The sequence below is a fragment of the Drosophila montana genome, unplaced genomic scaffold, assembly GCF_035044405.1.
Source record: "Drosophila montana isolate Dmon_TW-CO22-7 unplaced genomic scaffold, ASM3504440v1 contig_2481_1, whole genome shotgun sequence".
Lineage (NCBI taxonomy): Eukaryota > Metazoa > Arthropoda > Insecta > Diptera > Drosophilidae > Drosophila > Drosophila montana.
The window spans coordinates 659,453-679,747 of record NW_026997351.1 but is presented as its reverse complement, the minus strand read 5'-3'; the positions used below and the strand labels follow the sequence as shown (position 1 = coordinate 679,747).

The following is a 20,295-nucleotide window of genomic DNA, read 5'->3' as shown; positions in this document are numbered from 1 at the left end:
GTGAATGGGTTGGTATTTCCCATATTTATCAGGGTTCCAATAATTATTAAATTTAGTGTATTATAAAACAAATCGGCTGTCATAAAACCGAACCAAAACTATTTTTAAACATTGGCTAACAAAATTTCGATAGAGACCTCAGCCTCAAAACCCTTTGCACCCAAGCCGTAGCATTTATCTAACCACGTTTGGAAGATGTCAATTTTGGGCAGAGGTCGACTCTAGCACGTAACTTCACTATGAATATATTTACGATAAGCAATATTCTCACTAGAACGTGCCATTATGAATTAGATTTAATTGCTTCATTAAAGTATTGGAAAATATGGCAAACCAAGGTTTGAACCAAGAAATTGAGTGAAACCAAACCTAAGCCAGGGAGTCGGACTGCAGCTGATCATAACAAATCGGTTACATACATATATAGCGTATGGCCTGCTACACGAACAGTTAGTCGGAAATAAAGCATTTAAATAAAGGTACTTATAAACCATATTTCTAGAATGTCCGACGAAGTCGGACAATATCATAGTTTTTGTATAAGAGCTATATCTTAAAATAAGAATGTATATAAGGAAATATGCTTCTATTATATGTGTGTACGTACTTGGGTGCTATATAGAAGCTGATTCTAGTTATGCTTTGTGTATATATATATGTATATATGTATGTATGTATGTATAAGTCTTATGGACAGTACCTGATGGCAGCGGCTGCTGCGGCAACCGGCTGCTGTTGGGCCGTGAAAAATTTGGAGGTGCCGCCGAAGCGCTGTTGATGATGGTGCGGATGCTGATGCAGGAGCTGGCCATTAAAGTCGAGCTCAGGATCGATGGGGCCGTAGTTGGTGCGATTGCAGCTGAGGCGACTCGCATGGGAGCCGCGCTCCGAGTTGCATTTGGAGCCGCAGAGCGAGTTGTCGCAGAAGCGGCAGCATTTGTTGTAGCTGAACGTGGAGGTGCAGAGCGTGCAGAATGAGTCCAGTTGCGATTCGGCGTGATCTTCGTCATCGAGGTCTCCATCCATGTCTGCGTCCGCCTCCCCCTCCGCCACCCCCTCTGCCTCCGCATATGTATCCATGTGCAGCTTGTGGCAGCGCAGCTTGAGCGTGCGTGCGTTGCTGCTCTGATCCTCATCCGAGCAGAAATTGTATCTATCGCTCTCCGTATCCTCGGCCAGGCTGCTGCCCGCGCTGTCCTCCGCCCGAGGCGGCGACATGCCGAAGCTGCTTAGCGGGCAGGAGGGGTAGCGCGTTAGCGGAAACTGGCGTACATTGTATTTGCTGGTCATCGATAGGTTCTCGTTGAAATATATCACATTCGAGGCGCCGTTCGGTTCCAGCTCCAGCTCCAGCTCCCGCTCCCTGTCCCTCGCCCTGTTAATGCTCAGATCATGATATTTACGCAAAAAGGCCGCATTACAATCGGCCGCAGTATATTCATGCAACTTTTTCGGCTTTGGCATTGGGTGAAGCGGAGAATATTGCTGCTGCTGCTGCTGCTGCTGATGATGATGATGCGGCATGAGGATCTGCATCTGTGGCACGCCATTGTTGTTGTTACCGGTGGCATTGTTGTTGTTGTTGTTGTTGTTGTTGTCGCCGACGGATATGCCGCCAGACCGCAATAGATCAAACAAGCGCTGCTTGAGATCACGCATTGCGTCTGCATGAGCGCGTTGCCAACTTGTTGAGCGTCTGGAATAATCAAAACATAATATATTATTAAATAAATAATTTTATTAAATTTGCAACCACACACACTCTTTTGGCGCCCAACTTTCGACAAATCGATAGCGTTTCTGACGCACTCATAGCAAGCAGCTTGTGCACATGTCAGAGCTTGAATACAAACAGGTGTGTCCAGGTTGTTAAAACAACGTTAATATACCACAAATATGTTTTTTATGTCAATATATATTACTAAAGTAGACCGAAATAACATAAAAAAAAATATTTTAACAATTAGATACAGAAAAAATTTTGGTGGTGACATTGTTCGACAGCAACAGTGCCTAATGCGCTGGCGCACATAGCAGCCAGCTTTTAGTTGTGGCCACGCACATGTTGTCTATCTGGCTGATTTGACCAAATTGAGTAAGCACTTATTGTTATCGATAACTTTCTGTCTGCACCAGCCCAGTACCAAAACATTTTGTCAAATTAATAAACGAAAGATAAATAGGGGACATTTATTGTAAGTTCAGGAGCAGAACTTTTTTACTGCGAAAACAAACTATACATTTAACGTATTAATTTTCTGTCTCGTCGCCCCGTCACAGAGCATGAGTACACAACGCGGGAACGCAAGTCGCACACGTGCCCAAAAACACAAAAATCGTCATGTATTCAAAAACGACCTGCACGACAAGACGCCACAGCAGACTCGACTGAATAAAATGCACGTATCGACCGTCTGTCAGCGCTGCAAGGAGGTCATCGAGTGGAAGATCAAATACAAAAAGTACAAGCCCCTGACCCAGGCAAAGACCTGTACCCGCTGCCAGCAGCGCACTGTGCGCAAGGCCTACCATGTCATCTGCCGGGACTGCGCCGTGAAGGATCATGTGTGCGCGAAGTGCCTGAAGAGCGCCGACGAGGTGGCGATCGAAGCGCCAGAGCCAACACCTCAGGAGGAACAACAGCTGCAGGTCGAAATGGACCGACTGATAAAATCTTTTCCAGAGCGCAAGCGACGTGCATTTCTCCGCTTCATGGCCAAGGGACGTAAGCAGGAGACCGAGGAGCCGGTTGACGAAGAGGAGCGGGAGGCGCAGGAGAAGGCGACGCGCGTCAGACATACGCGCGAGGAGCTGCTGGAGAAGATCAAACAGCTGAATCTCGCCGAAGAGGACGATGATTTCAATGACGATGACGATGACGATGAGGATGAAGACGAGGTTGAGGACGGGGACGGGGAAGGGGAAGGGGATGATGATTCCGATCTCGATTCAGATGAATGCGACAGTGAAGAAGGCAGCGATGGGGAGAAGCAAAAAACTAAAATAAGCGATAAGCTTGTCAATAAATAACATTCAAATGCCGAATTTATGTGAAAATTAGGTTATGAAAGCATAATTTTTTTTTTTGATAAATTAATTATAAACATGAAATTTATAACGGTGTTTTAATTATTTATCATTATTGATGTTATTTTTAATCCCTGCTAATCGCATTTATAGAGGAGCTGTCTATCTGCTTATATCTTATTTTAACTCCAAAATTATTATATTTCATAAATAAATTACATATTTAATTGCAAACCGTTCAGCTGTTGTTGTCGGGCAAAATGAAAGCTTTCGAAAAGCTTTGCAGCTTTTCATTTTAACTATTTGCGAAATCCAATGCAAACACGCTGCGAAGCAACAATCGATTGAATCTAATCGCTTGCATCCGCCTAAAGGCTAGTTGCTATGTCACTCCGGTTGCCAGACAGCCGGCAGCAAGTATTGTATTTTAGTTGCCAGTCGAAGCGATTTGCTTCGTTCGTGTTTTCTTGCTTTTCACAAAGCGACATTCAAGTTAGTTTGAAAGGTATTGAAATTGTTGCAGGATGACTAACCGAAAGGCGAAAAGCGCCAGAAACCGTCGCAAGAATAAGAATATTGCAGGTGAGGAGGCTGGAGCCGTGCAACCCACACAACAACCGAAATCGAAAAAGTCAAAATCAAGTAGAAAATCGGAAAAAGCCGAGAGAAAAATGACATTCGGGGAGCAACAAATGCTGCAGCAAACTGTGCTCAATTTTATAAGAAGCGACGAACTGTCGCAGGAGATAGTTGGCTTAAGCAATCAGGAGCGCAGAGAGATTCACCTGTTCGCCCGACAGCACGGCCTAAAAACGCGCAGTCGCAGCAGCAACGGCGACCGGGTGCTGACCCTAACTCGCGGTGCTACCACCAGGGTGGACATACGTCTGGATGAGGTCAAGCTGGCCGTGTCGCTGCAATTTGGCAGCGTCTTGGACACGGCCCTCAAGGACTTGAGCCGCAGACGGTCGCAGCCCCTTCAACCGCAGCGTCGCGAACCAAGTATCCAAAACGGCGGCCTAGTTGGCATTCCACGTGTGCCGCCGATCCCTCACAACATCTGCGGGGAGCTGGATGACGAGCGCCGTAATCTTCCCATATTTACCAAGCGCGAAAAAATATACGAGCTGCTCGAAATGTCGCAGGTAAGTCGCATTTTCCATAGGATCCAAGGATCCAGCAATGCAATGCAATGTTCAATTGGCTTCTCTTCTGTAGGTTCTGATTGTGAACGGTGCCACGGGCTCTGGCAAGTCCACCCAATTGCCGCAGTATTTGATGGAGAAGGCAGCCGAATCGAATCAGTCTGTACGCATTGTGGTTAGCCAACCGCGGCGCATTGCCGCCATTAACGTGTCCGGGCGCATTGCCGAGGAGCGCGGTGAGGTGATTGGCGACACCGTCGGCTATATTATACGTATGGAGAGTAAGTATTCCAATCGCAATGTTTCCCAATATTCCTAATCCCAATACTTCACGGCAGGCAAGTGCAGCAGTAGCACGGTGCTGGCATTGACCACAAGTGGCTGCCTGCTGCGCACGCTGGCCATGAAAAGCGCGGAGTTCTTTAATAACACCACGCATATAGTCATTGATGAGGTGCACGACCGCGATCTCGATACGGACTTTCTTTTGCTGGCCATTAAGCTAGAGCTGGAGCGCAACAAGTCGCTCAAGGTTATACTAATGTCGGCCACAATGGATCTATTGGCGTTGTCCAAATACTTTGGTAATGCTCCCATCCTGGATGTGGAGGGACGTAGCTTCAATGTGCGCATCTTTTCGCTGGAGAACATACTGCACATGACCGGCTATATGACGCCGCAGATGGCACGTGTGCTGGGCAACAAAACCGACGCTGACGAAGATGAGCTCGTGGAGGCCTATGCACTTGCACATAATATACACGAGCAGGAGATAGACAATTCGCTGATTGTGTCCCTGCTGCAGGTGGTGCTGTTGATGGGCATGAAGGGCGCCGTGATTGTCTATCTGCCCGGCTATCAGGATATGACAAAATTGATGGATCAGCTGGTTGACAGTCTGCCAGTGGATTTGATCAAGATAATGTTGCTGCACAGCCAGGTCGATACCGCGAGGCAGAAGGATGTCTTTCGCGAATATCCAAATGTGCAGCTCAAGATTGTGCTGAGCACAAACATTGGCCAGACTTCGATCACCATTCCCGATTTGCTCTATGTAATCGATACGGGCCGTGTCAAAATGAAGACCTATGATCCGGCGACCGGCGCCTCGCATCTGGACTGCACTTGGATATCCCAGGCGGATGCTCAGCAGCGCACTGGGCGTGCCGGTCGTCGTAATGATGGCATCTGCTATCGCCTCTTTAGCAGCAATCAGTATCACAGCTTCAGTCGCTTTACGGTGCCGGAGATATTGCGCCATACACTCGATGAGGTCTGCCTGTTGGCCAAGATAGCCGCCCCAAACAAGGCGATCGAACATTTCTTGTCGCAGGCCTTGGATCGCCCGCAGCCTGTCGCCATTGCCCAAGCTTGCGCCAAGCTAAAGCTGCTGGACGTGCTTCATGACGACGAGAGCGTCACCCCGCTGGGCCACATCATAGCCGAACTGCCGCTGGATGTGCAGCTGGGCAAGTGTCTGGTTTACGGCATCTATTACCAATGCGTGGGCAGCATGAGCATCATAACCGCCTACTACTCGGTGCGCGATCCGTTTGTCCTGCCCACCGATCGTTACGCACGCAGCGAACAGCGCAAGGCCCGTGATTTCTTTAGCATCAATGCGTGCAGCGATTCGATTGGCATACTCCAGCTGTACCATGAGTACTTGTACGCCGACAACAGGGGCAGCCGCGAAGTGGACAAGTTCTGCGAGAAGCACTTTTTGTGCCGCAAGTCGATGGATCTGTTTGTATCGGCGGTGCAAACGCTGCGTCTCACCCTGATGCGCATGTTCAAATTTGCGGACATGAGGACGGCCACCAAATATGACCACAACTTGAATATGGTGCGAATGGCCCTGACAGCCGGGCTCTATCCACGAATTGTTTACGTCGATCGTACAAAGAATTCGCGCCTCATAGCCGACTGCGATCCGCGTGTCCAACTCTCGAGGAACTCCTGTTTATCCTTGTGCTTTGCCAAAAGGATGAAGGGCACTCAGAGCGAATGGCTCCTATACGTGGAGAAGACCCGCACAGCTGCCCTCATCTCGCACATTGAGCATACTACACTAGTCAGCACTTTGATGGTGGCCCTCCAGTGCGGCAAGGTGGCCAAATTGGAGCCATTTTTACTGGACATACTCGAGCCTTTAGATGAGTACGATCCTGTTAAACATACTGTTCTGCGCCTGGACACCTGGCTGCGCATTCAGCTCTCCACAGAATTGGGCGAAAAACTGCTCAAGCTGCGCTCCAATATTGCCAAAGAGTTCAACGAGCTGGTTGCCAATCGCACTGTGGTATCGGCTCGTTGTCCATCCGTTGAATATGTCCAAAGACTATTGGATCTCGATACAGACCAATCGGGTCTATCGGCTTCAGATGTTGTATTTTTCTAGATGTCGTACGAACTTTGCTAGGATCTTAGACCAGCTTGCATATATATTTATTTAAATATTTTATTTATTTATTTTCTATCTGAGCATAGGTTATCAGCTAACCTATCTGAGTATAGAGACAGACAAGAATATCTAGTTTACAGGGGGTTTTTTTCGCATCGACCTTTTGGATCTATGTATTACTAAATGTACAAATTTAAATCATACTGTGAAATTATAACTCAATACCAATCTATTGTACACACAATTAAAACATAAGAACGCGCTAAAGCCCTTACTCATACTATGGTTTTTATAAGATCTGAATCTGAGTCTCTATTTGACTATGAATCTATGAGATTAATACCTGAAATGGTTCTAAAATTAATTTGTTTACTCATATTCCAAATTGAATACATAATTGACCCAGAATCTATGAGATTGATACCTGAAATGATTTTAAAATCAATTTGTCTATGGATTCCCCCAAATTAAATATATAAATGCATGTTGACTTAGGAGAGAACTTTGATTTATGATATCAGATAAACTTTTATTCTTTAACTAAGCAGGTCACGTCTCAGCATTCCAACTTTAAAATATCAAAATCAAGTGTACGATTTTTAATATATTACAATTTATAAATGATATATGTGTACTATCGGGCACCTTTTATTAGAATATATAGATGTTTTTCATTCCCTAACATAATCAGATAAAAACGATAAAAAACTATTTTGGCAAGAGAAAATTGTAAAATGCTAGTCGCATTCGCAGGTTATCAAAGGACGGTCGTCGCAAACACTTTCAATTGATGTCTATGTATACAAAATGGTCTTCTAGACATTTTATTATAATACAGTATTAGCATACAGTGAACACGTACTTAACCGAATCGGGCATACATATCCGTATTTTGAATTTAACAAAACGTTAATTGAAATTATATAATATATACTCAAATATGTAGTTGCATGAAATTTCTCATTAGAGGCTCTTAACTAAGATACTATTTCAACCAAAATTCATTATAAATATTTAAAAATGATGAAACACTAAATAAAGTTATTTGAATGTAATTTATCGGATCGATTGCAAATTGTAGGAAATATGATGAAACCAGGCCTTTATAAATGTGTATACTGGCTGGTATTTTTGGTTTTGCAGCTTCCCTCGGTTCAAGTCTTAGGCACAACATTTTAGACATTCCCAGCCAATTTCCCGACCGTGAAAATTCCGAAAGCTGTGAAACACGTATCAAATTAAATTTCAGAAATGAACCAAAGTTTTAAGCTAATCGAAATGTAAACCAAATAGTTATTCAGTCCGATTTCTGCCAATAGTCCACGGGGTGGAATTTACAAAATCGCTGAAACCAGAATTCATCAGGTACTTGTGAAGAGCTTTAAAAAGGTTTGAATTTAAACGAAATATAAAAAATCATTCGACTGAACAAAGATATTTAAGAATAAGCTTAAGGCATAGCGGATGGTACACAACAAAAGTTGGATACAGACTCTTTCCGCGATAGTTCCACGCTTTCGGGTGGAATTACCCTAAGCCCCGGCTGAGCTGGCACCTTTATCACATAGGCTAACAACAGTAAAAATGAGTCAAGACAAACGGTTGTACAGAGATATAGTAAATGGTGGTTGTCAAGTGCTTCAGTGCAACATTTTGTCAATATTTTAGCTGCCGCCTGGTGGGGCTCACGGGGCTCGCCTTCAATTATGCCAGCACTTTAATTGCTGGGTGAAAATATGTGTGCCACAAGTGCATGGAATGCAGAGTTGCTGCCGAGTCGGAGTCGGAGTCGGTGTCAGTGTCAACCCTGCAGCTAGCTGGCACTGTGTGGACGGCTCCTTCATTTGCCATTGTGCCAATGCTGGGCGGCTTTCTTGGCACTGGGTGCCAGGCCCAGCTCCCTGGGCCAAGTGCGGCCCATTGAGGCGCAAAAGACAGCAACAAAGACGACGGCAACAAGAGCTCGTAATTGCACAGACAGCCATGTTGCCGCATGTGCGCAGTCAATAAACCTGCGCAGTCTCCCCCAAGTCTCCCTCCCCCTCCAGTCACCCCTCTCTAACAATGGCAAGACAGCCAATTTTGTGTGTTGAAAAAAAAAAAAGACAACGTGCCACAAGCAACAGGCAGCAGCAACAAATGCAGCAAAGAAAGTGAAATTAATTTGTAACTTGTCTCTGCTGTCTGTCTTTTAGTTGTTGCTCTTGTTGTTGTTGTTTTTCTTAGCTACCTTTCAATTATGCGCAAAGCAACTGCCAGCCAAGTTTTCAAGTGGCCACAAGTATTGCTCTAGAAATGATATGCTGATATGGCTGATTGCCATTGTTTATTAGTTACATTATTAGTTCCATTCGTTTATCTGTCAACTATTTGGTCTCGGTTCGCCTCGGTCGTAGCAGTTTTGCAGTTTATTCAGGAACTCGACGCGCTTCACTTGCATCAGAATTCTATCGATTTTCCAATCAAAGTGGTTCAAGCCCAAACTCGTATAAATTGTGAATACATGTTTTCAGACGAAACCGTTCAAAGGCGCAATTTTTGCTCTGAACCAAACCTTCAGCTTCAACCAGTTGCCCATAGCGAACATAATTGCAATTAATTGCATGGTCCAAAAATTATTTTAAAAGTGTTAACTAATATAAAGAACCTGCCGCATAAACCGGATCTGAAGTCGTCGTGGTTTGAGCAAAAAAAACAAATAATACATTGTTTTTGTTTCGACTATTTTGATGATTAAGAGCCATGCTCTTTTGTTAGCTACTGGGACAGCTATAAAAGTAAATACTTTGGTTTAAATCTAATTCTCAAGTCGTTATTGCTTCATGCTGGCAAGGCTTGTTGATGATAGAACCGGGAGGTTTTTGACATAGTTATATAGACAACCTAGCTCTTGGTGCTTATACCTAATATTAAGAATAATAATATATATTTCTAAAATCAAGTTAAACTTAATATGCATCAGTTTTCAATCGCATTCAAATAGATTGCCTGCCTATTTACGAATCGGATCTATATGTTTTGCATATAAGAGCATCGCCCAATAAATTTCAACCACAAGTGAAGCATTCTGTAATTGCTTTGAATATTAAATTGGGCGAAAACCTGTTCAGCGCGAGGGCCTTGGCTGGCGCATTGACCATGTGTCCATGGCCGGAACCGCTGCTGACCCACAACTGCAAAATGTGGCAAGTGGCAAGAGGCAAGTGGCCCGCAGCCAGCAGCCAGCCACCCGCCGAACAGGTGCAAGTCCGAGCCGGCCTCAAAGTGGATGCAGTGGACGCAGTGGACGCAAGTGCATTCAACCTGTTGCCAGTTGCCAGTTGCCAGTTGGCCGCCACTTCCACTTGTTGGCCAAGTTTATTGTCCAGTCATTAACGCGCGGCTGCATTAGGCTCTTGCATTTCAATTTAATTTGAGTGCTTGAATGGGCTTGAATGGAATGCATTCGCTCAGCTGCCAATTGGCATTGATTTTGAACCCGCGTCTCGGTTCAATTGCCCACAATTGACAATGGGGCACTCCGCGGAGCAAATTGATTCATCATAGCCCCAAGAGTGGCTGGATGACCAGCCTCCGGGCCGGGCCAGGCCAGCCTGCCATGGCTTCCATTGTATCCAATGGCTCATTGCCTATTGGCTTTGTGGTTTTGTGGTTATCCAGCTGGCCGTTAGATGTGCCCAAAATGCTGTACAGATAACCTAACTGTCTGCGCATATGCCTTCGATTTGCGCAATTCCCCAATGATTAGTCGCATCTTATTGGCCATGAATCGAATGTTTTGGCTGAGATTCCACAACTCTGCATATCATCATTACTTATTTGCATGGATTTCAAGTCGAGACTGCTCCGATCAATATTTTTTATAGGGAATATCCATTAGATATATATAGATTAATTGAGCATTATTTTATGTTTTATATCTAAGCAGTATATACCTTTAATCTAATCTGATATAATTTAAGTCCAAATTTCTTCAATCTTCAATCATCTTTAATTTTAAGTTCTTTTAATTTATATATTAATCAAATCTGATTTATATTAAGTATTGTATATGGCTGTAATTCAAAAATAGAAATATATAAAAAAAACTCCCAACTTGTGTAGTTATTATCAAATGATACATTATATAAATTAACATATGTAGAAGCGTGTAGTATATCGCTTTGCCAAGTCGATGCCATGATTTCTTCTTAAAATTTTACATACATCCCTTTCCCACCTTGAGCTCCCATTTCCACTCTGACGCATTGCCGAATTTCCCACAATTTTTCGCACAGCTTGTTATGGCCTTTTCGTATAGTGTGAAACACGTCTCAAATGAATTTCCATAAAGATCTTTGAATATAGATTTGAGCCTGAACGGATAACAAACCAAATAGTGTCACATTTTCAGCAATTTTTCACCATTGCGGGTGGAATTATTCAATGCTCCGTGCTAGATTTAAATGCGGTAATGGATCATCCTCTATATGAAAATACAAAAACTTAGAACTTCATTTTTTGCTTCGCTTATCTTCTTCTGTTTCCAAGTGCAGCAAGTGTATATTGGTTGTGTATTTTAGCTGGTTACTCCAAATTTGCCATACAACATATGTTCTTTGAATACTCTCATCTAATCCAGCTTCATGTTTTGTTTCAGAGTCTTCAACGATCTCGAGCTTGATACCCCAATCGGGCTATATATACTGCTGAGTTTCTTTGATGACACAAGACTGCAATTACACTGGGAATAGAGGATCTATTTATATAACAATAAAAAAAAAGAGAGTATCTGGCGATTGGGAGCTGCTGTTTGCTTCCATTTTGATTGGGTTAAAATATTATTATGAACTTAAACTGGGGATACCCTTAAAAGGTTTTTGGTTCTCTATTATTTAAGACGGGGGTTGAGGAATATGTGCCTCTTGCTGTATGTGACAGGTGTGTGCGTGTGCGTGTGTGTGTTAATGAAGCAACTGGCTGCGACTTGACGAAAAAGCTGATTGATAGCCGTGTTGCCTGTGAAGCTTAGAGCAACAGTTACAGTTACATAATTACACAAATTGATTTCACAGAGGCCCGCGGTGCTCAGCTGCTCCCAAATGCCAACGCGAATGATGACATCAGCAGCAGTATCTGCCACAGCAGCATCAGCAGCAGCATCTGCCACAACGGCAACGGGCACGACATCACGAAATGCGTTTTGGTAATTCCAAATTGGGAATAATCATAATACATAAGCCTATGCTTCGGTATGTGCAGCAGACAACAATCGTTAAAGAAGGGCGTGAAGGGGAACGATGGAGGTGGGTAGGGTGGGAGGGGGGGGGGGGGTTGGGCTACCCTGTCACGCCAGCAAAACACGAGCCACCTGCCTGCCTGCGGTTGCATTTAAGAGCGCAGCGTACGAAGCGCCAGTGAAAGTCTCAGCCGGGTCAAATCAATCAGCCTGGGCGGCGACCTGGCCAAAATGCCAAATGTGCCTTTTCGTTTCATCCCAGCCAATATACCCCTTCGGCCAGCCCTCCCCCTTACATATTTGACTTAGCTTTGCTTTGCTTTGCTTTGTTGTGGCTGCCAAACTGGCAGCTAATTAATTTTTTACATTTTTCTTCTCAGTTTTCAGGCCCCTGCTCTACCCCCTGGCATAACACCTTTCGCAGCGCCTCGACTGCCTTCAAAAGCAACGCCTAATTATGTCATTAAAAGCGTTTTCAGCGATTATGCGTTCCACGGAAGATTGTCGAAACTTCTGCGGCAGTGTGCGTGTGTGTGTGTGTGTGTGTGGCAAATAGTATGACGACGATAATGATAATGATGATAATGATGATAATGATAGTGACCCAGACGAGAGGAGAGCGAGCGGTTCGTGATACATGCACACATCATACAGAAACTAGGGCTAGTGACTAAGTGCAACTAGGTTCTACTAGGTTCAAGTTTCGTCTAAGTCCGAGCCAGAGTTATCGCTTATCTGGATAGATATAGATAGATTACATTTGTGCTCTGCCCAAAGAAAGGATGCTGGTTACTGTTTGTAGAGTCCACGGAGATCGGCTTTGGCTCCAAGTGGGGCTTACGCGATGTTTGGTTACGTTGGCGCATGACGAAAACCTCTGCGAAACGGTAAAAGTGAAGCGCATTGTGCGAGCCGCAAACCACTTACAACGAGTATTGGCCAAATATGTGGCCGAAAGTAAAAGCCAAACGAGAGCGAGCGGCACGCCGGCAAACAAGTCGTGACGTCCGAAAGTGGCAGCCAGCTATGTGCCGCAGCAGCAACAGCAGCAGCAGCAGCAGGCAGTCGGTCCGACGCCTTGGTCTGCATTTGGACAGAGACAGAGACAGCAGGAGCCGGAAATGACCGACAAGGCTTGCGCAAGATCTGCCGCTGATGACTCTGACCCAAGACGTCACAGTTGGAGCCCAAGCCGGCGCTCTCTGTCGGAAGTGTCGAAGCTGGCGCATAACGATCAATCAATAAACAAATTATTTATGCATAAGCATCTAAATCGATCGTTGATGGCTTGCAACATTATTGGGTCTTATGCCTCCCCCCCTCCCCCTTTCCCCTTCGCCGCCACGTGCCCGTCCGCGGCTTTGAACTTAGTTTGTTGACAGCGAAATTTGTTTGGTTTTGCCGCAAAATCGAATACGGCCATTAAAATGCCAAAAAGACAAACTGTTAAATTGTTGTTGGTTTCTTTGTCTTTGGCTCGTTATTTTTGTTTTTTCTCCTTTTTAGCTTTAGTCGTGCGGTAGTCCGAAACAAATCAAAATGCAATTACGTAAGACGCACAACAATGCAAAAAGATTGACAAGTGTGGGGCGTGGCAGTCACAATAATAACATCCTCTTGCAGCTAATGTCAAGCGCCTGGCGACAGCTTGCCGCATGCCGCATGCCGCATGCCGCACGGCTGCAGCCCAGTGCAGCGTATTAAACACACGCGCTGCACGTACTCAAATGCATAAGCTGCTAATGCCTGACCTCTCAAGCACTGGAAATTTAATTAACATGCACCGCCTCGTGTTGAGTGCGGACTTCTCCTTATCAAGCGTCTGGCTGAGCTGCAGTTGGACAGTTGACGGATGAGGCAACAATTAGAAATTCAGCATGCTGCACAGATATGGACTCGACTTCTTATTTTGATGTGCAATTCATCAGGACAGCAGATTTGCTGTCTGCCAAGGAATTTTTATCTGCTTGCCAATTGGTTTTAATTAAGGCCAAATGTTGATGATATGCCTGTAAGCAGTAGAAACTCAATTGTGATAATGTGAGGATATATGATCATCTATTGTGATGTATATCTAGTAAATATTTTAAGACCACATTTGAGAGCTGTTCCTAAGAGTATAAATACCGGAGTGTCCGAAAAACCGAACAAGCAAGCTACTTTCTCGCTTCTCAAATATTTGTTTGCCCTATAAAGTTCACCTGTCACATATATCACATGCAGAACTGTTTATCAACATTTTCCACAAACACCTCTCAGTTATTGGCTAATAAAGAGTTTTCTAGGGAAATCGAGAGGTTTTCTTTACCAACCAATCCCACATGAGCTTGAGCGCATCGTTGGCCCTGATTTAAGGGGGCTTACGTTTGACTTTTATCGTTGGAAAGTTAATGCCACTTTATAATAAGCCAAGCTAAAAGCTAGACTAGACCCTTGCTGTTCGAGCTGAGCCGCATCAGTTTGGCATTGTGTGCTGGCTTATTGGGCCGCAGCTTATTCATACGTATATATATTATTATTATTATTATTATGATTATAAATATTTTTATTATCGCACACAATGTCTACGAATTTCACTTTCGATCTGCACACAATATGAATTTGTGGCACAATATATATATATATATATATATATATATATATTTGTATTTATTTATTTGTTGCCCGCCATCGATTTGGCTTTGTGTCGTCTGGCAAATGCCCAATATGATGATGATGAGCCTGACGAGACAAGCTCCATTCTTCTGTCCCGAGTATTTTGGCCCAGACCGGCCTGAAGGTGAAGGGTGCACACACACACACGCACACATTGCAGAAAGCTTTAGAATTGCTGTCGAGATGTTGAAATGGTAACAAAACAGCAACAGACAATTGTGATGGGGCGTTTTGTCTAAACGATACCGATTTCAATTCCGATTCGAAAGCGAGCAGAAAGCCGAGACCAAAGCCAGCTCCAATACCAGAGACGATGAATTATTGTTATGCATAATTCGTGTGACAAATGCGACAACCAAAAAGAGTGAGAAATGCAGTCGAGCATTGAAAATTATGTTAATTGCCCGGCCGAATTGTTCAAAATTATAAGAAAACATAGGGCGGAGGGGGTGTGGGGGAAGCCACTTCGCGCCCAGGGCATAAATGTGCAGCAATAAACAAATTGTCGCCTTGCTTTGGACAAAAGAACCTGACCCCCCCCGCGCCCCCGCACCATTACCTGCGATTTGTCATGAAACGGCTGCAACCACGATGAAAGCATGCGGCTTCAAGCTGACAAATTTTGTGTATCGTCTGTACTGACAACAACAATAGCAACAACATGAGACTTTCATTCTTGCCCTCACCTCCAGCCCCCCCCCCCCTTGATAAAGATACACTTTGTTGCGCTGTCTCAACTGTTGTTTTCCAGACGCTTTGTTGCCGTTGTCATTTGTTGCTGGCTTTTTGGGTTGCCACAGCGCTCTGATTATATGCTACGTACTATTTCATTTGTTGCTGACAGACGCGCACGTACAACAAAACTCCACAAAGACAACAACAACAACAAAAAAACAACAAGAGACATCTTAACCACAAGTGCCTTAGCAAGCAAATACAGGCGCTGTGCTCAAACCGAATTCGTAATACCTTGATAATATCTGAACTACAATAAGTTATTATTTCGATAAGTCATGAACATGATAATTTACCAATTTACTTTCATACTACACCGAACATTAAACCAAATGATTTCGAAACAAATCATATTTTCGCTTAAAAATTGAAAATAAACCACTTTTAGGTGAGACCCAGCACCAAAGCATATGGCAGCTTGGGCCCCAACCTTTGCATATATCTAACCATATTTGGCAGATCAAATATAGCCCGAAATTTCTGCATGAAAATATCAACGGTATGCAATATTTTCAGTAGAACGGGCAATTGTAAGCAAGAAATTGAATTGAAAAAATGTTTAAAAAAATATTTAAGCCAAGGTTTGAACCAAGACGTTGGTTCAAGGTTGTGTTAAATCAGCAGCACGATGCGAACCTAAGCACAGGGAGTTATTTATTTTACTTTATTTTGAGCTTGTCTCTAATATGTAGAAAAACAGGGAAAAATTAAAAAAACATTTTCAATTGGTTAACGCTTTAGTTGGGAGTAAAGTGGCAGCTGTCCACAGTAAAGTTCCAAGGTATTAGACAAACCAAACGTGGGAGGCAATGTGCCTGAAAATATGAGTGGGATTTGTCTGCAACACAAAAACAAGAAACTGCAAACTCCGAAAGTTGCCTTATGAAATTTATATATTAAAAATCTTAAACAATGCAAGTTTAACTTAATATTTCTGTAGCACCAATATCTAACTTAATTGTTACTTAATGCAAATGCGAAAACCTAAAATGGCCGTGCGCTGTTATGTTTAATTGTTACTAAAATAGAGATTTTGCATGCATTGAATCTTTGCCAAATGGCAGGTAATTAAGACAAAATGTGACAAAATAAAAATTGATAAAGGGCGATTAAGAAATCTGAATTCAAATTGGCAGCTTAATTTTGTTAACTTTTTTGTGGCAGGTATATTTGTATGGCAGTGAAATAAATGCTTGTAGAGTTAATTTCCATACATTTTCCCAGCAAAAATGTTGCGAGATTCATGCTACCCGCCCGAGTAAGCTGAGCAGGCGCATTCAATGAGCAAGCACATCTGCATGGGGAGTGCCTGGAGCTGTGCGGCGATGAGCCGATGGTTACACGATAGCTGGATACTTAGAACGGGGGCCATGCAATTATGATCCGCTAGCTTTTGGCTGAGCGCGCTGCTCATGGGCATGTCAACGCCCAGGAAGAGCTGCAAGGCAGACCTTTCCCAGCCGTTGCTCTTCCAGACTCGTGTGCATAAAATAGTTCCACTTATGCTAAATGAAATGTAAACTTGACGCAAAGTAGATTTATTAATTTAAACATTGTCGTCGTGGAAAACAGAAGTGAAAATGCGAGCGGCAAATGACAACTCAATGTGCCTGTCACTGGCATTGCGTTGGGCGGGCGGCGGTGCAAATTATGAAATTAGTATTATGTGAAATGGAGTTAAAAGTGTGATTAACTTGGCGCGTATGTAAAACCCCCAGTCGAAGCCATAGCCACAGCCACAGCCAAAGACAAAGGCATCCGAGGCATTAAACATAAAGCATACGGCATAATAAGCTAGCTAAAGCAAACGGCAAACCGCAAAAACGCCAAAGACAATGAAAGTCAACTAGTTGCGTGTGTGTGTGTGTGTGTGTGTGTGAGTGTTAGTGTGTGTGTGCCAGTGGCAATTAATACCATTTCAGTTAGTTTTCGCAGCCAGCAACTGTTTTCCAAGTGAGCAAGCATGCGATTTCGTCTCCAGCTCCCAACGCTGACAGAAGAAGAAGAAGAAGACACATACATGAGCCCTGCCACAATGTTGTTGTTGTTGTTGTTGTTGCTGCTGCTGTTGGCTTATTAGCAATGGCACTTAGAATCGGCATTGGGCTTGTCAAGTGGAGAAAGCCACGCAATGCGGTTGCCCAAAAAACCGCAAGCGCAGCGTTCCAACTCCAAACACAGCTGCATGTTATTTCAAGTTCGTTGCCTAAGTCTTTTGTTCTGCATGCGGTAAGTGCACGAAAAACAACTAAATTCGCATTGAGGCTGAATGTGTGAAACAAATTGGATTAACTGACACGCGAATCCATTGCCCAGCCACGAGTTTCGATTTCGATTTCGATTGTGGGCACCCGGAATTGGCCTCAGCCCAACCGGCTGGGCAGGGCCTCGTCCAGGCTCGTCGCAGGGCAATGTCTGTTGCGCTTTGCTTGCTTCGCTCTCTCAACTTTTCTATAGTTGACTATAATCATACACTATTAAATGTACATAAAAACTAATACTCGAGCCCAAAAACCAAAGCCAAATATAATTTATAAGTATTAAAAAGAAAATCAGCAGACCAACAATTAATAGACCATGAACAGCAGCTAGACGTTTTCATTGCTTGGACTTTTTAGAGAAAATTGCACACTTTTCAAAGCTAAACTTCAGACTCAGTTTCAGATCTTACTAAGGTACACATAGCTCTCATAACTCTTGGAAAGGGATTGAAGAACAGAAATGGAACAGAAGGCAATTGAACAAATTATAATAAATTGAAATAAATTTAATTTTTAATTTAAATCAATTTGCATTTTATGTTTGGACTTAAATGCTAAGATAGTTGTTGAGTAGTTATTTATTTACATTACATAAATCATTTTATAATTTTATGGAAATATTATTAAGTATTATACTCCATTTTTATTTTATTATGCTTATTATGGCAACTCCCGTGCAGCTAACAATTATTAATATTTATTTATAATCATTTTATTTATATTTTTTATGTATTTTTATTTGATAAAGTACTTTGAACTTACATTAAATATGGCAAAAACTAACCTTTTAATTTGAAGCGAGCTGCGTCAATTGTTTGCAAAATAATGAAATGAATGTTGAACTTTGTTTTTTAATTCCTTTTCTTTCGTTGTTGTGCTTTTTGTGTATTTTTCGTTAAACATAAGCAAGCAACTATTTTGAATACTTGTCGACTTCAGCTCACGCAAAACATTTTTCAGCGGCTTTTGCAAATATTGTGCAAACCATAATTAATTGCAATGTGAAAATAAATGTTGCATAAAAACGAAAAACAAAAAATTCAGACACAAAACAAAACAAATACAAGAGACACGCACGAGTAATAGACACAGGCACAGGCAACGTCCAGGGGTCAAGGATTCCTTTTTTATTTATTTTTATCTTTTTTTAAATATTTTTTTTTTTTTTGGCAACCGTTGAACTAACGTAACGGCAACAAGTCAAACGGGCAACCAGCGTACAAGAAATGCGCGCGCTTGCAGCAGCTCGAGGCACGAAAAAGACGACCACGACCACGACCACGACGACGACGACGACGATGGAGCTGCCTGTGAACCGGGATCGGTAGCGATCCGTCAAACACGTTTCCCAGTTACAACTTCCCAACGGAATGATTTGGCCGAATCTGCAGCAGCGCCAATGAAGCTCGGCTAGACAGCCAGAGACAGCGACAACGGCGCCCACCGTTAACACAAAGCTGGCGCCGGCAAGCGAGAGAGAGCCCAACCACAGAGAAAGAGGCAAAGAGAGAGAGAGAGAGAGAGTGAAAGATTGAGGTAGCCCAAAGCCGGCTATCACCTGCTGCCAGCTGCAGTCAACAGCATTCGCAGAAAGAGAGAGAGAGAGAGAGTGTGTGTGTGGGAGAGACTCTCTTTGGCTTGCATTGAGAGCTGAAGAAAGTAGCGAGTCAGCGAGTCGCTTTGTCTGCGAGCACCCTATAAAACTTTGATCTACGAACTAATATTCAAGCAGCGACTGTTGCAGCTCCAGTTGTTCAGATTCCAATTCAGCTAATCGAATTTGTCAACTGGAGCCATCAGCTTGCCTTGGCCAGTGGTTCCACTGGAGACACCACTGAACATGCTCGACAAGCTGACATGTTTTGCATATCGATAAAACGGTGTTTCGGTGCTTCAAGTAGTTGTTCTGCTTAAAGCAACTTAAGTTTCATAAATCTTTGTATTTAATTATTGACAGCTGGCAAATTTCTAGTCATTATTGCGATTCGCTTATTAGAAGGCCTGATGAGCAGCCAAGTGAGTATACCCTGCATTGCACTAACAAAGCGCTTAAGACTTCTATGAAAACCGAAATCGAGCTGACTGAAATCCTTTGTAATTGCTGTCCCAACACTTTTCACACTGTAAATGTATCGCTATGTTCCTCCCTCTCTCTCCCTCAGCTACAGATCCCATCCCAGCTGCCTGTCTGGCTGAAACGGCGCTATAGATTACAGATGGAGTGTCTCCCGTCAGCTTAGCCTTGAATTTCCCTTCATATTATCGATATATTATCGAATTGTAAAGTAACATTTAATTTCCCAACCAACTATTAAACTCAATTAAGCAATTAATGAATTATCTCTAAATCCGGCTTATAGTTTATATCTTGACTAACTAAACAGAAGTTTATTTCGACTAAATGTTGACATGCTTTTCTAAAGCTCATATCTAGTAAAGCAACTAATTTGATAAGTTTTTCCCACACAACTTAAATTTCCCTTTCATATTATGAGTAGTTTTTGTCGATGCCCACAACGAATTGTAGAGTTGCATTCAGCTCCCAATCAATTACATCGATTACTTGGTTAAGTACTCGCTTAATGTAAGGCCTATAAATAGGGCTAATCTCCATAGGATAACTCATTCGTCTTCAGCCTGGCTGGCAGGCGAAACCATTTTTGTTTTTCTCCTTTTTTTTACCTACTTTTAATTTTTATTAAATATATATTGTGAACAAAGTTTTGTTTTTGGTAATTTCTTTCCTTTGGTTATATGCTTTTGTAAAACAACAAAGGAATTCGCATGCATGTCACAAAGTTGATAAGAAATATGATATATTTTTTGATAAATCCTGTATTGCAATGTAGT

The 20,295-nt window shown here is 43.0% G+C and overlaps 3 protein-coding genes across 5 annotated transcripts in view; 2 read left to right on the top strand and 1 right to left on the bottom strand.

Moving 5' to 3' along the window:
- LOC135428421 (uncharacterized protein DDB_G0283357-like) overlaps positions 1-1,659 on the bottom strand; it is a 49,014-nt gene extending 47,355 nt beyond the window's left edge. The window contains exon 1 of one of the 2 annotated variants that reach the window (XM_064682391.1): positions 701-1,659. In XM_064682391.1, the coding sequence (XP_064538461.1) occupies positions 701-1,659 (959 nt within the window). The remainder of the gene's footprint in view (positions 1-700) is intronic. The other variant, XM_064682392.1, reaches the window with a different exon arrangement.
- Positions 1,660-2,034: 375 nt separating this feature from the next.
- On the top strand, positions 2,035-3,111 carry LOC135428381 (uncharacterized protein C9orf85 homolog). 2 transcript variants are annotated; one of them, XM_064682344.1, is made up of 2 exons: positions 2,035-2,195; positions 2,281-3,111. In XM_064682344.1, the coding sequence occupies exon 2, from the start codon at positions 2,284-2,286 to the stop codon at positions 3,028-3,030; it is 747 nt and encodes a 248-aa protein (XP_064538414.1). In that variant the 5' UTR covers positions 2,035-2,195; positions 2,281-2,283; the 3' UTR covers positions 3,031-3,111. The 2 variants fall into 2 exon arrangements, with proteins under 2 accessions (XP_064538414.1, XP_064538415.1); XM_064682345.1 differs by having other exon boundaries at positions 2,077-2,095.
- Positions 3,112-3,438: 327 nt separating this feature from the next.
- Positions 3,439-7,233, top strand: LOC135428420 (3'-5' RNA helicase YTHDC2). The gene is made up of 3 exons (XM_064682390.1): positions 3,439-4,172; positions 4,246-4,453; positions 4,511-7,233. The coding sequence occupies exons 1-3, from the start codon at positions 3,552-3,554 to the stop codon at positions 6,571-6,573; spliced, it is 2,892 nt and encodes a 963-aa protein (XP_064538460.1). The 5' UTR covers positions 3,439-3,551; the 3' UTR covers positions 6,574-7,233.
- The last annotated feature ends 13,062 nt before the right edge of the window (positions 7,234-20,295 follow it).

What these genes read in the sequence shown, in the direction of transcription:
- LOC135428381 (XM_064682344.1), top strand. Translation starts at nt 2,284, where the DNA reads ATGAGTACACAACGCGGGAACGCAAGTCGCACACGTGCCCAAAAACAC.
- LOC135428420 (XM_064682390.1), top strand. Translation starts at nt 3,552, where the DNA reads ATGACTAACCGAAAGGCGAAAAGCGCCAGAAACCGTCGCAAGAATAAG. An exon ending in AGCTGCTCGAAATGTCGCAG is followed by an intron (nt 4,173 to 4,245) that starts GTAAGTCGCATT and finishes TCTCTTCTGTAG; the next exon opens with GTTCTGATTGTGAACGGTGC. An exon ending in CTATATTATACGTATGGAGA is followed by an intron (nt 4,454 to 4,510) that starts GTAAGTATTCCA and finishes ACTTCACGGCAG; the next exon opens with GCAAGTGCAGCAGTAGCACG.